We start from the raw sequence: 12,007 nt of genomic DNA, 5'->3' as shown, positions 1-12,007 counted from the left end.
AATCCATACATCACTGCGGCGTAAACAGCGTATAATCAAATTGTAGGATTACAATGTAAATGTACCTAAACATTCTAATACGCATGAAATAGCTGGGATATCCTATTTTATGCAGATACAGCTACAGGACTTTCACAAAAATTATAGGAAGACAACATTTAGCCTTCAAAGCGGGTTAATTATTTTTCTTATAGACCTACATTTTATGTAAATACCACTTTTAAGAAATATGTAGCAGCCTACTCTCATGAGATGAAGATCTCAGGAGCATAATACGTTTTATTTTTCATAGAGCGGATGGCCTCATGGGGGTATATTAAGATCACATTATTTATCAGCCTAATAGGCTAATAGGCCCCAACTTTATCTCGCTAATCGTATTAAGAACTAACCTGATGGCGGATAGATTTCTTTTAGTAAATTAAAACTGTGATACAGTTTTGCTAGCCTATTAAAAACGACGCACGCAACATTAAAAAACTGAGCACAAGTTGGAAATGCGATTGTAATAATACAAGGAATATGACATGGTCTGCCTTTAATATCTACTTGCAAGACAAGTATTACCTGATGCACCTGATTTAATCACTTAATCCTACTCCTAACATATTATTCTCCCAAAGGAGCGTGCATTCTGTCGGTGTTCTACTGCCCTCTTTGGGCATTATAATGCCATTACTCTCTACGGCTTCAGACCGCTACTCAACAACAGTCTATCACCAAGATCGACGTGATGTTAATCATGTCTCTTTAGGAAGGGTTTGATGAGTGAAGAGAGAAACTGATTAAGACACGATCTCGTAAAACATTTTATCATGACTTTAACAAAATACAAATTATTTGAATTGTCATTCCATTTGCATTGTCATGTCACGTTAACAAGCTCTTTATTTAGACAAGTTGTGCACTTTATTTTGGCTCATTGTGCACCAACAGAACAGTCTATTCCCTGCGGTCAGTGTTTTAGAGCTCCTCCAACAGTCAGTCTCAGTGGGTGATGTTTGGTGAAATCTCACGCTTTTGCTCCTGTTCCCTCACTGCGAGTCCAGCGACACGCAGATAAACACTCACCGCATGCAGCAGCAAATCTGACACATCTGAGATATTTTACAATAATTTTAGTGGATCATAGAAGTTATGATATTTTCCAGGATCATCGCAACAGTTTGAAAATGAACCCTCATTGCGCGCGCTGTGGGAAAATTGTCTACGCGACTGAGAAAGTGAACTGCCTGGACAAGGTAACGTTATACTCTTACTTTCGATGCTTTTAAGGGAAAATGTGTACATTATTTCATAATTATCTACCAAAAGCTTTGTTTCCGTCTCCCCACATTTTACAGTATTGGCACAAAGGATGCTTCCATTGTGAAGTGTGTAAAATGACTCTCAACATGAACAACTATAAGGGATATGAGAAGAAGCCCTACTGCAACGCGTATGTTTTTGTCAAAAATACTAGTTTATATAGCTACACTTTTATACATTCTTAGGTAATTTGAAGTCATATTAAAATTGTTCTTTTGATACGAGATATTAGAATATGAATATGATAGTCCAAAAGCGCAAAATCACTCGCCTCCTTTCTCCAAAAAGGCACTACCCAAAACAGACCTTTACAATTGTGACAGACACCCCTGAGAACCTACGGCTGAGACAGCAAAGCGAGCTGCAAAGTCAGGTAATAACACTTGTTCACTATGTGAGGTGTTGTACATTGTAATCACATTTTTACACATGATAAAAAAATAAATGTGAGAAAACTGCTCTAAATCTAAAGGGAGGATATCTAGGGTTGGATAATGTTATTTGTTGCTATTGGTAGAGACTTTTCAAAGGGATAACATGGGACAAAATTGTTTACGCCCGTGTGTGTGTTTTGGCTGCCAGTGACTGGGTGTGATACTTTGAGGTCAGCATGGAGAAAAGCGTGGCAGCTGTCTACTCCGTGGTGCACAGGCCGATCCCCTCAGCTTCTCCACCTGGCGGCACAAAAGATGCTGCCAAGTCCATACTGTGGCCGACCTAATCCTGGCATTATGACAGGATTCATTTTTCTGAAGTATTGGTCAACACCTGTGAAAATAGATTTTGTGTATTTTATCTATTGCTCATACTTTGTGTTAGGGATCTGAAAAAAAAGCAACCATCCAGATTTCAACATGTTAGATTTAGCTGTATTTGGCCGAGCTGTCGTTAGGGTGGCTCGCCAATGAAGCTTGACCAGGGTTCTTGTGGTGTTGCACGGTTCCTCAGCAGAATGTTAGCATGTCAGCCTTCAAATAATCTTAACCCAAAGTTCAAGACAAAATGGCTACATACAATAGAAAACTGCTAGGACCTCCCACATGAGATGATCTACTTTGAGCAATGTTGTTCCTTTGGCATTCACACCCATCAGTTTCTATAGGCCATTTGGTTCACACCTTTAAAGACACCATGTTAACTGAAAATACACATAATCTTTCAAACCGCATAATGCACTTAAAATCACCCTTACAAGTTCCCTGGTAAAATGTTTTTCTTGTTCTTCAGGTCAAGTACAGGAAGGATTTTGAACAGAGCAAGGGTCAGGGGTTCAAGTTCGCCTTGGATACTCCAGAGCTGCAGAGACTGAGGAAGGCCCAGGATCAGATCAGTAATGTATGCAGGAAAATGTAGCTGAATGAAAAACTCAGATATTGTACACTTGATCAATTAGTGTACTAGAAATGCAAGTTCAACATTTGTGATGCTTTGGAAAGAAGTTATGCTCAACAAAGCCACATTTAGTAATATTGTGAAATATAATTACCATTTAAACAACTATTTTCTATAGTAATATGTTTCAGTCTTCAGTGTCGCATGATCCATCAGAACTTATTCTAATATGCTGATTATTCTAACAGTTGTGCTGCTTGATATTTTTGTGGAAATTATGATAGTACTTTTTTTTAGAATCCTCTGATGAACAGAACATTCATAAAAAAAAGTTTTTGTAATTAATAAAAGTCCGTCACTTTTAATCAATTCAATCCATCCTTGCTGAATAAAATTATTAATCTTACCGACCCAAAAACATTGTATGTGCATGAAACAGGTGATATCTCTATTTCTGCAGGCAAAGTATCATAAGGATTTTGAGGTGTCAGGTTTGCACGGGGTCACTCAGGGAATGCGTGGAACGTACCTGGTACGGCCTCAGATGGCGCCTAACCATGAGACAATGGGAAACAGCTCACACAAGGGTGTCCATCAGTGCATCATGGAGATGGATCGAAGACCTGGTGTCATTGTGGGTAAGTTCCCTAATGCGAGATGCTCACACTTGGCAGCACAACCTAAAAAAGGGGAAAAGAACAACAAAACCAGTATACTAACTCCTAAATATAAACATTAACATTGGCGGTGGTGATGGCGCAGTGGATAAGACACGAGTCTTTGGTGTGAGAGACCCGGGTTCGAATCTACTGCGAGACACTAGTATGTCCCTGAGCAAAACACTTCACCCCTAGTTTTGGATAAAAGTATCAGCTAAATGAATAAATGTAAATGTAATTGTACCATTGAATATTAAGATCATCCTGGTGATTGTGTTTTAGCACCTGTTCTTCCTGGTGCCTACTATTCCAGTGGCCACAGCTACATGCATCAGACCAGTATGCATTCGTTGAGGTCAATGCAGCTGAGGTCACAACACAGGAGTATGGTGAGTCCTCATTTTTCTGGCATGTTATATAGCATCTTGATTAAAAATGTATTCAGTAGTGTAAAATACTTACTATTGATGCACTCAAACATGGGTCACCAGACTGTGTACAGGGCCCTGTATGACTACACTGCGCAGGATTACGATGAGGTGTCGTTCCGGGATGGTGACATCATTCAGAACGTGCAGCCGATCGACGAAGGGTGGATGTATGGAACGGTACAGCGGACGGGGAGATCAGGGATGCTGCCTGCCAACTACGTAGAGGGCATTCGCTAGGTGTCCTCAAATGAAACACCGTATCTGAATTGTTCATAGGCATCAAATGTTTGTAAACAGTCAAAAGTACAGCTCGTTTTTAATAGTGCTGATCGTCCCACTTTATAAGTGTTTATAATGTTATATAATTTCTCATTTTGTTACTGTTCAAAAGTTTGAGGTCAATTCGAGTTTTTATAAAGAAATGTATATTTCTATTAACATTTAGAATGTTACAAAAGATTTCCATTTTTTTAAATAAACGCTGTTCTTTTGAACATTCTATTTATTAAAGTCCTGGTTTATTAAAAAAAGAAAAATAAGCAGCACATTTTTTCACAATCGATAATTAGAAATGTTTCTTGAAAAAAAAAATCAGCATCTTCAAATGATTTCTGAAAGATCATGTGACACTGAAGACTGGAGTAATCATGCAAAAATTCAGCTTTTTAATTTATATACAATGGAAAAGTTATCCTAAATTGTTATTTCATAATATTAATCTATGTTGAAATTTGAAATAAATGCAGCATTGATGTGCATAAGAGGCTTCTTTCCCAAAAATCTTTTTTTTTCCCAGTGACAGTAACACATACTTATGATTATAATAATATAAAATTATATATATATGTATATATATTATGCATAATTACAAGTAAATAACCCTAAACCAAAGCCTACCCTAACCCTGTAGTAAGTAGTACATATAGTTAATAATTATTACCAAGTACTTACTGAAATAAAGTGATACCAAAACATCTTACACACCCGAACTTTTGAATGGTAGTGTACTTTAATGCAATGTTAAATGTATAAGATGTAAAGAGAATGTGAATGTAAAATGTAAAGGTTTTTGTCACTTAAATATTTAAAAAAGCATAATTTTTAACAGCATGTTGCCTTGTAAAACATGAATATTTGTGGAAACCGTTCTGTGTATGTATACTAAATGTTCCATTACAGCAAAATTGTAATCGATTTGTCAGTCTAAAATAAAACGTGACATTTAACTAACTAGTCAAGCAGTATGATCAGAGAAAATATAGGTTTATTAAAAATAATACTTTTAATAAACATTTCAAAAACATTTACATAATGCTGACAACAGTCAAACGACTGGCATTTCGTCAGTAGAGTTCCCAGCTTCAATACTGGTACCATTAGCCATGTAGCATTTCTAATGAAACCTCAGTTCACCTTCATCCGAACCGTGTTCATTTTCATTTCTTCTTTTTGACTGCCTTCTCTTTGCGCTTTTTCAAATGCTTTGGAACTTTAGTTTTTCTTTTCTCCCTTTGAGCTTCTTTAACCAATTTCTTTCTTTCCTGAAAGACAGAAATACCAGCTTATTCTTAACCACTGAACACAATTCATCTGCGACATTTTCTGTTCCCAGTAGATACCTTTCTGTCCAGTTGTGCTTCCTCACTGAGGTTGCCAACCTCCTGAGTCTCTTCCCCTTCTGATTTGTCCTCTTCATCTTCCTCCTCCTCCTCCTCCTCCTCAGAGCTTGAGCCATCATCTTTTGTGGAGTCTTCCAGTATTGACGGTACCTGCCAAATTATTATTATTTTTTTAAATCAGCAAAAGCATTTTTAATCTGATTTCTCATCATCGTGACGTTTGAGTTTGGCGACGACTGTTGTTTATATCCTCTGCCTTAATCCTCCCACATGCCATGTAGGCAAAAGAGAATTATGCAAAGACTTAGTGGATGCATTAATAGCTAAAACAAATCTTGGCCACATAAGGCGTCTTAAACCTAACGCTCAATCTATAATATAGTATACCAAATGGTCTTTTTAAAAACAAACTCACCTTTTGCACACCAGAAAGGTCCTTCCTTAGGCCTGTCACTGTCTGGTATAGGATCTTAAATGGAAAAGCATCATTTCAACAACTTTGATCAATTCTCACGCCATTAATCAACTGTTCATTTAGGATGACGAGACGTACATTTTCAGAGCGTGTATCTTCAGAAGAATGCTCCTCCTTTTTCCTCAACATTGTGTCCACATCCCTCTCATAATGGGTGACTTCATTAAGTGTGCGTGGAATATAGGCTCTCTTAAACACCTGTTTTGAATTGAGACGTCCACATCAATTACTTACATGACTTTTCCAGTTTCATGATTAAAAAAAATATCATTTTATAGTGATAGCCGGGAGTTTGCATTTATATGAAACCTTGGAATTCAAACAATGATATTTATTTAACAATGTCAAACATCTCCATTACTACCATCAAGACTCAACATTAACGCTGGCAAGTGGTTTTTTTGAAGTAAAAGAGAATTTTACTTGCCCGAACGGACAAGTATCCTAATTAAAACGTCAATAATAAATAAAATAAAAATAAAAACAAGTGAATCACTAAAACGAGAGAATGATTCTGATTTCATTACATTTATTGTAAGTTGCTCTATTACTGACAGAAACAAGGTTGCGCTGTTGAGGCTCACGCCACCTCTTGAGGAGAAATTAAAGAAATGAGTGCAGCTCACACAAAATAAACTCATTTAATGGATGCTATCTTTTGAACTCTTGGAATGAAAAAGGTTTCAAGGTTTCTACCACTCTTTCATGATTTTTTATGTTCATCGCCATTTCAAAATAAAGGTCTGAAAATGCCTTAGGACTATGAAAATATTGTTGCAAATTGATAAATTACAGCTTCTCTGTAACTTAGTTTGAAAATCACCAGAAAGACTGAAGAGATTGTAAGCTTTCAAATGATATATAGTTTGTCAGGATTAGTTTAGTTTTAGTATAGGATATTACCATTTTAAATATGTAATGGCTGTGGGCCGGTGACTCGCACGGCGAGTGGTGTTTTCCTGAATACCATTACAATTGAAAATGGGACATTGACAGTTCAAATTAAGTCAAAATGGAAGTGGAAGAAAACAAAACTAGAGATGTGTTTCGGGTTTCATGGAAAGAGAGCTCGATTGCTTACAGAGAGGCCTTAAAAGCTGCTGAGTGAGGGCTTAATGTCGAGCCCTGTACTAGCGCGTGTGTGTTTATATATATATATATAAGCAGATAGGGTTGAACACTGGCTGGTTATGTACTTGCTCAAAAAATTATTTTGGATCATTTTTAACCCAAAACAAGTTACAGATTGGAACTCTAAACCTAAACTTACTTCAGTTATTTGCCAAAGAAACATTTCTAATTTGTGTTTGTGTAGCTTTTAAGTGTACAATTTTCAAGTTAAGTTTTTCTTTGAATATTTACATTTTAATTGTTTAATTTTAACTATTTTTAATTTTTACCACTTTTCTATTACTGTTCCAGGCCTGCAAATCGCAATTAAAAAAAAGCAAGATTTTTTTCATGACTGGAAACTCTGGAAGTTAGGATGGGGAAAAAAAATTGAACTGTTGAAAGAGAGTGCACCTCCTCATGAACTTTGTCCTGATTGGATCTTTCCTCTGCAGTTCTTTCAGACGCTATCTCCATGGCCTGCAGATAAACCACAAACATATTACAGTCAAAATACAACTTTAGATCAACACAACAACAGATACGCACACAAATAAATCAAGTTTGATAAGACAATAATCAGGAGAAAGAGAAACGCTGTAAAAGACTAATGAGAACAATAACTGACCTTGTCCAAATACTGATTAATGTTGTCGCTTGTGATGGAGGGGTCCGTGATAAACTCAAACAGCTCACGTACAGTCATAACTGCTACATTATGTTTCTGGAAAAAGTCTGAGGGAGTAAAAAGGTAATTAGTTACTACCCAAGTTTACTAGAATCTAAACATGTTTTGCTCATATTAATATTAATTATGTATTTGCTGTCTATGAGGTTGCACATGCTTACCGTTGATGTTGCTGCAATCTTTGCGAAGAAACTCTAGAGCATGAGGGTGATCGTGCTCAACAGACTGAGAGACGTCGATAATGTAAGCATCTCCGTTATGATACCTACCACAACCATGCACAACTGAACATCAACAAACGTTACCTGACACTTGGAAACCATGTGCATAATATAAAGTCAGCTTACAGAATATTGAACTCGCTAAGGTCAGCGTGGACCAGATGAGCTTCATTGTACATTATTCTCATGTCCTGGATGATCTGCAGGTAGAGTTCCCGGGCTTTGGATTCAGAAAGGACAGCATTCTTCAGTAGAGGGGCAGGCCTGAGAAACAAACAAGATCATTTGAAAACTTGATCAGAATGAAATGTATTTGGAAATCACATTTTTTGCTATCCAGGATCAGGTAATCCATCTAACTTTTGTGCTGTTTTTTTTTAAAGCAAAATTGGATTGATCACCCTGATACACACTTTTTTCAGATTACTATTGCACTCAATAGGATCACATATCACAATGTAGGCTAATGTAAAAAAACAACAGGTACAATAGTCAATATGGGGTCAGTTTAGGTGTTTTTATTTGAAGGGAAAGAACAGCAAACCAAAACCATACAAACATCCCCTTCAATTTTAAACAGTCAGAGCCTTTACAGAGCCCTTAAAAGGGACATGCTGATGGAAAAATACTAGATTTCAGAATTTTTTTTTTATATATATATTTTTTGGGATGCATTCACCCAAGAAACGGAGTTCGTTTGCAAAGACCTGAGAAGTTTTACGATCATATGCAAAGTTTCTTGGCTGAATGCAAAACATTTGCGAAAAGCAGTAAAAGATCATTTGTCCCTCGCGGGTCTCTCATCTGACCCAAAACAAATTAATAAAAACAAACATACATGCAATTGTTAGAAACTATTTTATATTACATAGTTTATTAACAGTGATAAACGACAATTTAATTTAGATAAAATATTTTTGTCTTATATAGACAGCTGGATTTATTTATGGCATCAAAATCTCTTTCTACTTTACTGTGGGCTACTGAAAGTCTTAATAGGTAGCCTATTGTCTACTTCTAATTTATTACTATAACAGGTAAACTAATCAAGAAAAACTAAAAAAATGTATTTGTATTTATAAAACGGTTAGTCCCAATCCTTGATTCTGATTGGTCAATAGCTGTGCTTTATTCATGACAAAACACGCTCCACCCAACGGTTCTATTTATCGCTGCGCAACACTGCAGTTCCTATGCTGTTTTTATTTGAGCTCTCATGCATGTTACACATTGGAACGTTGTTGCTGTTCACGGTCAGGGACTATTTTCTTTTTGTAGCGGAAGGAAGGCTTTTAGTGATTTTACTTCATGAAAGTTGCACTAATACATATTTTTTTGTTATTTTAATATTTTTATTGTGTGTTAACCGTTTTATAAAAGCAACAAAGTACTCGAGGCAAGTGCTGTATCGTGAATAAGTAGCGGCTGAAGTGACTCATGCCTAACAACGCCCTTCAGCTGTTACTTATTCACGATACAGCACAGACTCTTGTACCTTATTGCTTACATGATACAAATGTTGTATTTTTGACCAGTTTTAAAGTTAATACATTTTTGTTCCTGAAATCCACCCTTCTGCTGGGATCAACAATATTCTTTGGATCAAAGGTATCACGATCTTTCTAAAATGTTTTTGTTAGATCCAGATCAAAACTAAGATTGGATTTTGTGATCCAGTCCTTTATTTCTTCTGAACAACCCACTCAAGATTTGACCCAATCCAATCAGATAACTTTTGAACAACTGGGCCCTGAAGAATCATCTAGTTGAATCAAAAGTTGAAAACCTCGAAACAATAGAATTATTGGTGTATTTGTAAATGCCTACATACATGTCATCTCGACCGATGAAGCTCATGACGAGGACGTGGCTCCGCAACATGATGGGCTCTGGACTTAGAATCTGTGCAGTCTGTAGTCTTGACGTAAATGCATTCACATCAGTGATAAAAGCCAACATTATAAAATAGGTTCATGAAAGAAAAAAAAAAGAAAAGGCATAATAATGCTCACCTGATCAAGTTTCTCATTTCCTTCTCGGCCCAAGTGCGCACCATTTTTCTAGGATTGCCCTTGCAATAGCCATGGCGGAACCTAAAATGTATTTCAACATAGAAATGAACTTTTCAATGGCACACATCAAGGCAGCTAAATAAGACTAAAGGCCTGAAAAAAGATATATGTCTGACCTGAACTCCCCGCTGACATATTTATCTCTGTCTTTGAATAGTAGAATTGATGTTTTGTATATTTTAATGGCTCGGCTTTCTCCTTTAACAGTAGTTGCATGATAGACATTTGCCTGCATTACAAAACGCAGAAGAGAAAGAAAAAAATAGAATGGCACAAGAAAACAACATTAACATTAGTTCTTAGTAAAATGACTGACACAGACACAATAACCCAAGTTTATCAAATAATGCAATTCTTAATATTTTTTTTCCTTTCGGACAAACTTGCCTCTTTGCCTGTGCTGATACAGCCATTGATCTCTGAAATGACACCTCTGCTGAGCATTTTGAACAGAATCATACGTGTACGGGGGTCCAAAACCTGTGGGGTCACATGGGGATATCACACTGAAAAGTGCATCAATTATTACAACACTGGAGTTCAAGTGAAATCATCACATGAAGTTTGAGCAAACATACCTGTTCAACCGTAGCTCTGTCTGATTTGTCCTTTACTCGAAACCTGCAAAAATGTATGCGATTCTTAAGATTTAAAAACTTACACCTGAATGGAAATCATATCCGAGGTGAGATGCGTTATTGTTGTTAACAAAAACGTCAAACTAACACTAACAAATAGTTTTTGTTCATTTAAATCAAGCTGAGATAAAATATAAACATCAGATGAAAAACTGAAATACTAACACTACAATAAAAAAAAATAATTTAGGCAAAATAGAAAACTGAAAATATAAGCCAATTTAAAATTTTAAAAATATTATAATAGTACATCTGAGGTTAGGATTACTTACGTGTCTGCTTCTCTCTGCTTTTGCATCAAAGTGACTTTATTGATCACAGAATCAGCATAGCTGAGTTTATCTGTAAAACAGAGACTTAATTCAAACAGAGAATAAATATGAACGTATTTGTTACTGTAGTGTAGAAGATACGTCTGTAGTACAAACATATAGCTTTTCTCCCGTTTTCCTCATTTCATTTGTAGTTAAATTAATAAAAAGCTTACCGAGGTTTATTTTGTTTTCATATTTCCTCAAGACCTTGTCTGATGGAGTGGACATTTTAATGGACTTATTATTAGAAGTTTGACGGTTAGCCTGTGGGGGAAAAACAGAGAACTTGCAAATAATCCAACATACGGTAATTTAACCGAAACTAATTCCTAGAAACATCTGTCGTCAACAATGGGATTTCTTTGGCCTTGTGATGATAAGAGGCCATAATCCTTCAAAAATTACTAATTTATTACCTGTGGATTATTCCCAGTTCTCATTGCAGTGTAGCGCTTTGTAAAGTCTCTTCCTCCTGAATCACTCCAATCCCATTCATCGTCCTCTTCATCATCATTATCATAGTCGTATTCCTCCTCATTTTCACCGTGCGTGTCATTGTCAAAGGATTGCAAAGTAACTTCATCGAGTCGGTTCTCCAGCGAGGGCTTGTCAGGGACGCGGCTGATTTCAGACTCACTGTGAAATACCACACATTGCCTTCACGTTACCAACGCAGTCACATTAATTCCAATTATATACTATATTTTGTTAATATATGTTCAAATATTGTATAATCCACTGCAGTCGTCTATATTATTATCACAAGACATGTACATTCGTATTATTATTGTTTCTCCGCGATCGTGGTAGCTACCCTGTTATCTTATATGACTGACAATCTGTCTTAAGTGAATCAAACCTTCCCGTTTCGTTGGCGTCATCAAACTGCCCTGGTACAACCTGATACATCACGGTGGAAAATAGGGAAATTCGTCTGAATCCTTGAAATATATCACAACTAAAAAGAGAATGTAAGGGAGTTAACCAACTACTATCAATACACGCTTATCGCTTACATGCATACACCGCACACGCATGCCAGCAAACTCACTTCCGGCAACGTGGGTAAGGGTGCTGAGAAGGCTCAAAGAGAGAAACATTGATGCGAAAATTACACTGGATTTCAATAAAAATCGGTAA

The 12,007-nt window shown here is 36.5% G+C and overlaps 2 protein-coding genes across 2 annotated transcripts; one reads left to right on the top strand and one right to left on the bottom strand.

Annotated features, from left to right (window-relative positions):
• The first annotated feature begins 846 nt into the window (after window positions 1-846).
• Window positions 847-4,956, top strand: nebl (nebulette). The gene is made up of 7 exons (XM_039677612.2): window positions 847-1,241; window positions 1,344-1,438; window positions 1,597-1,681; window positions 2,536-2,643; window positions 3,101-3,278; window positions 3,582-3,688; window positions 3,791-4,956. Exons 1-7 carry the CDS (start codon window positions 1,173-1,175, stop codon window positions 3,965-3,967), a joined length of 819 nt encoding a protein of 272 aa, XP_039533546.2. The 5' UTR covers window positions 847-1,172; the 3' UTR covers window positions 3,968-4,956.
• Window positions 4,957-4,976: 20 nt separating this feature from the next.
• On the bottom strand, window positions 4,977-11,923 carry riok1 (RIO kinase 1 (yeast)). The gene is made up of 17 exons (XM_039677609.2): window positions 11,727-11,923; window positions 11,284-11,503; window positions 11,041-11,131; window positions 10,826-10,895; window positions 10,494-10,536; window positions 10,303-10,395; window positions 10,032-10,144; window positions 9,856-9,936; window positions 9,675-9,761; window positions 7,970-8,107; window positions 7,784-7,887; window positions 7,563-7,669; window positions 7,349-7,414; window positions 5,903-6,022; window positions 5,765-5,818; window positions 5,350-5,499; window positions 4,977-5,271 (listed from the first exon to the last, which is right to left on the bottom strand). The coding sequence occupies exons 1-17, from the start codon at window positions 11,774-11,776 to the stop codon at window positions 5,167-5,169; spliced, it is 1,692 nt and encodes a 563-aa protein (XP_039533543.2). The 5' UTR covers window positions 11,777-11,923; the 3' UTR covers window positions 4,977-5,166.
• Window positions 11,924-12,007: the final 84 nt, after the last annotated feature.

Source organism: Pimephales promelas, chromosome 5 (assembly GCF_988280905.1).
Source record: "Pimephales promelas chromosome 5, fPimPro1.hap1.1, whole genome shotgun sequence".
Taxonomy (NCBI): domain Eukaryota; kingdom Metazoa; phylum Chordata; class Actinopteri; order Cypriniformes; family Leuciscidae; genus Pimephales; species Pimephales promelas.
The sequence above is the reverse complement of the archived record's forward strand: the minus strand, read 5'-3'. Positions and strand labels throughout refer to the sequence as shown.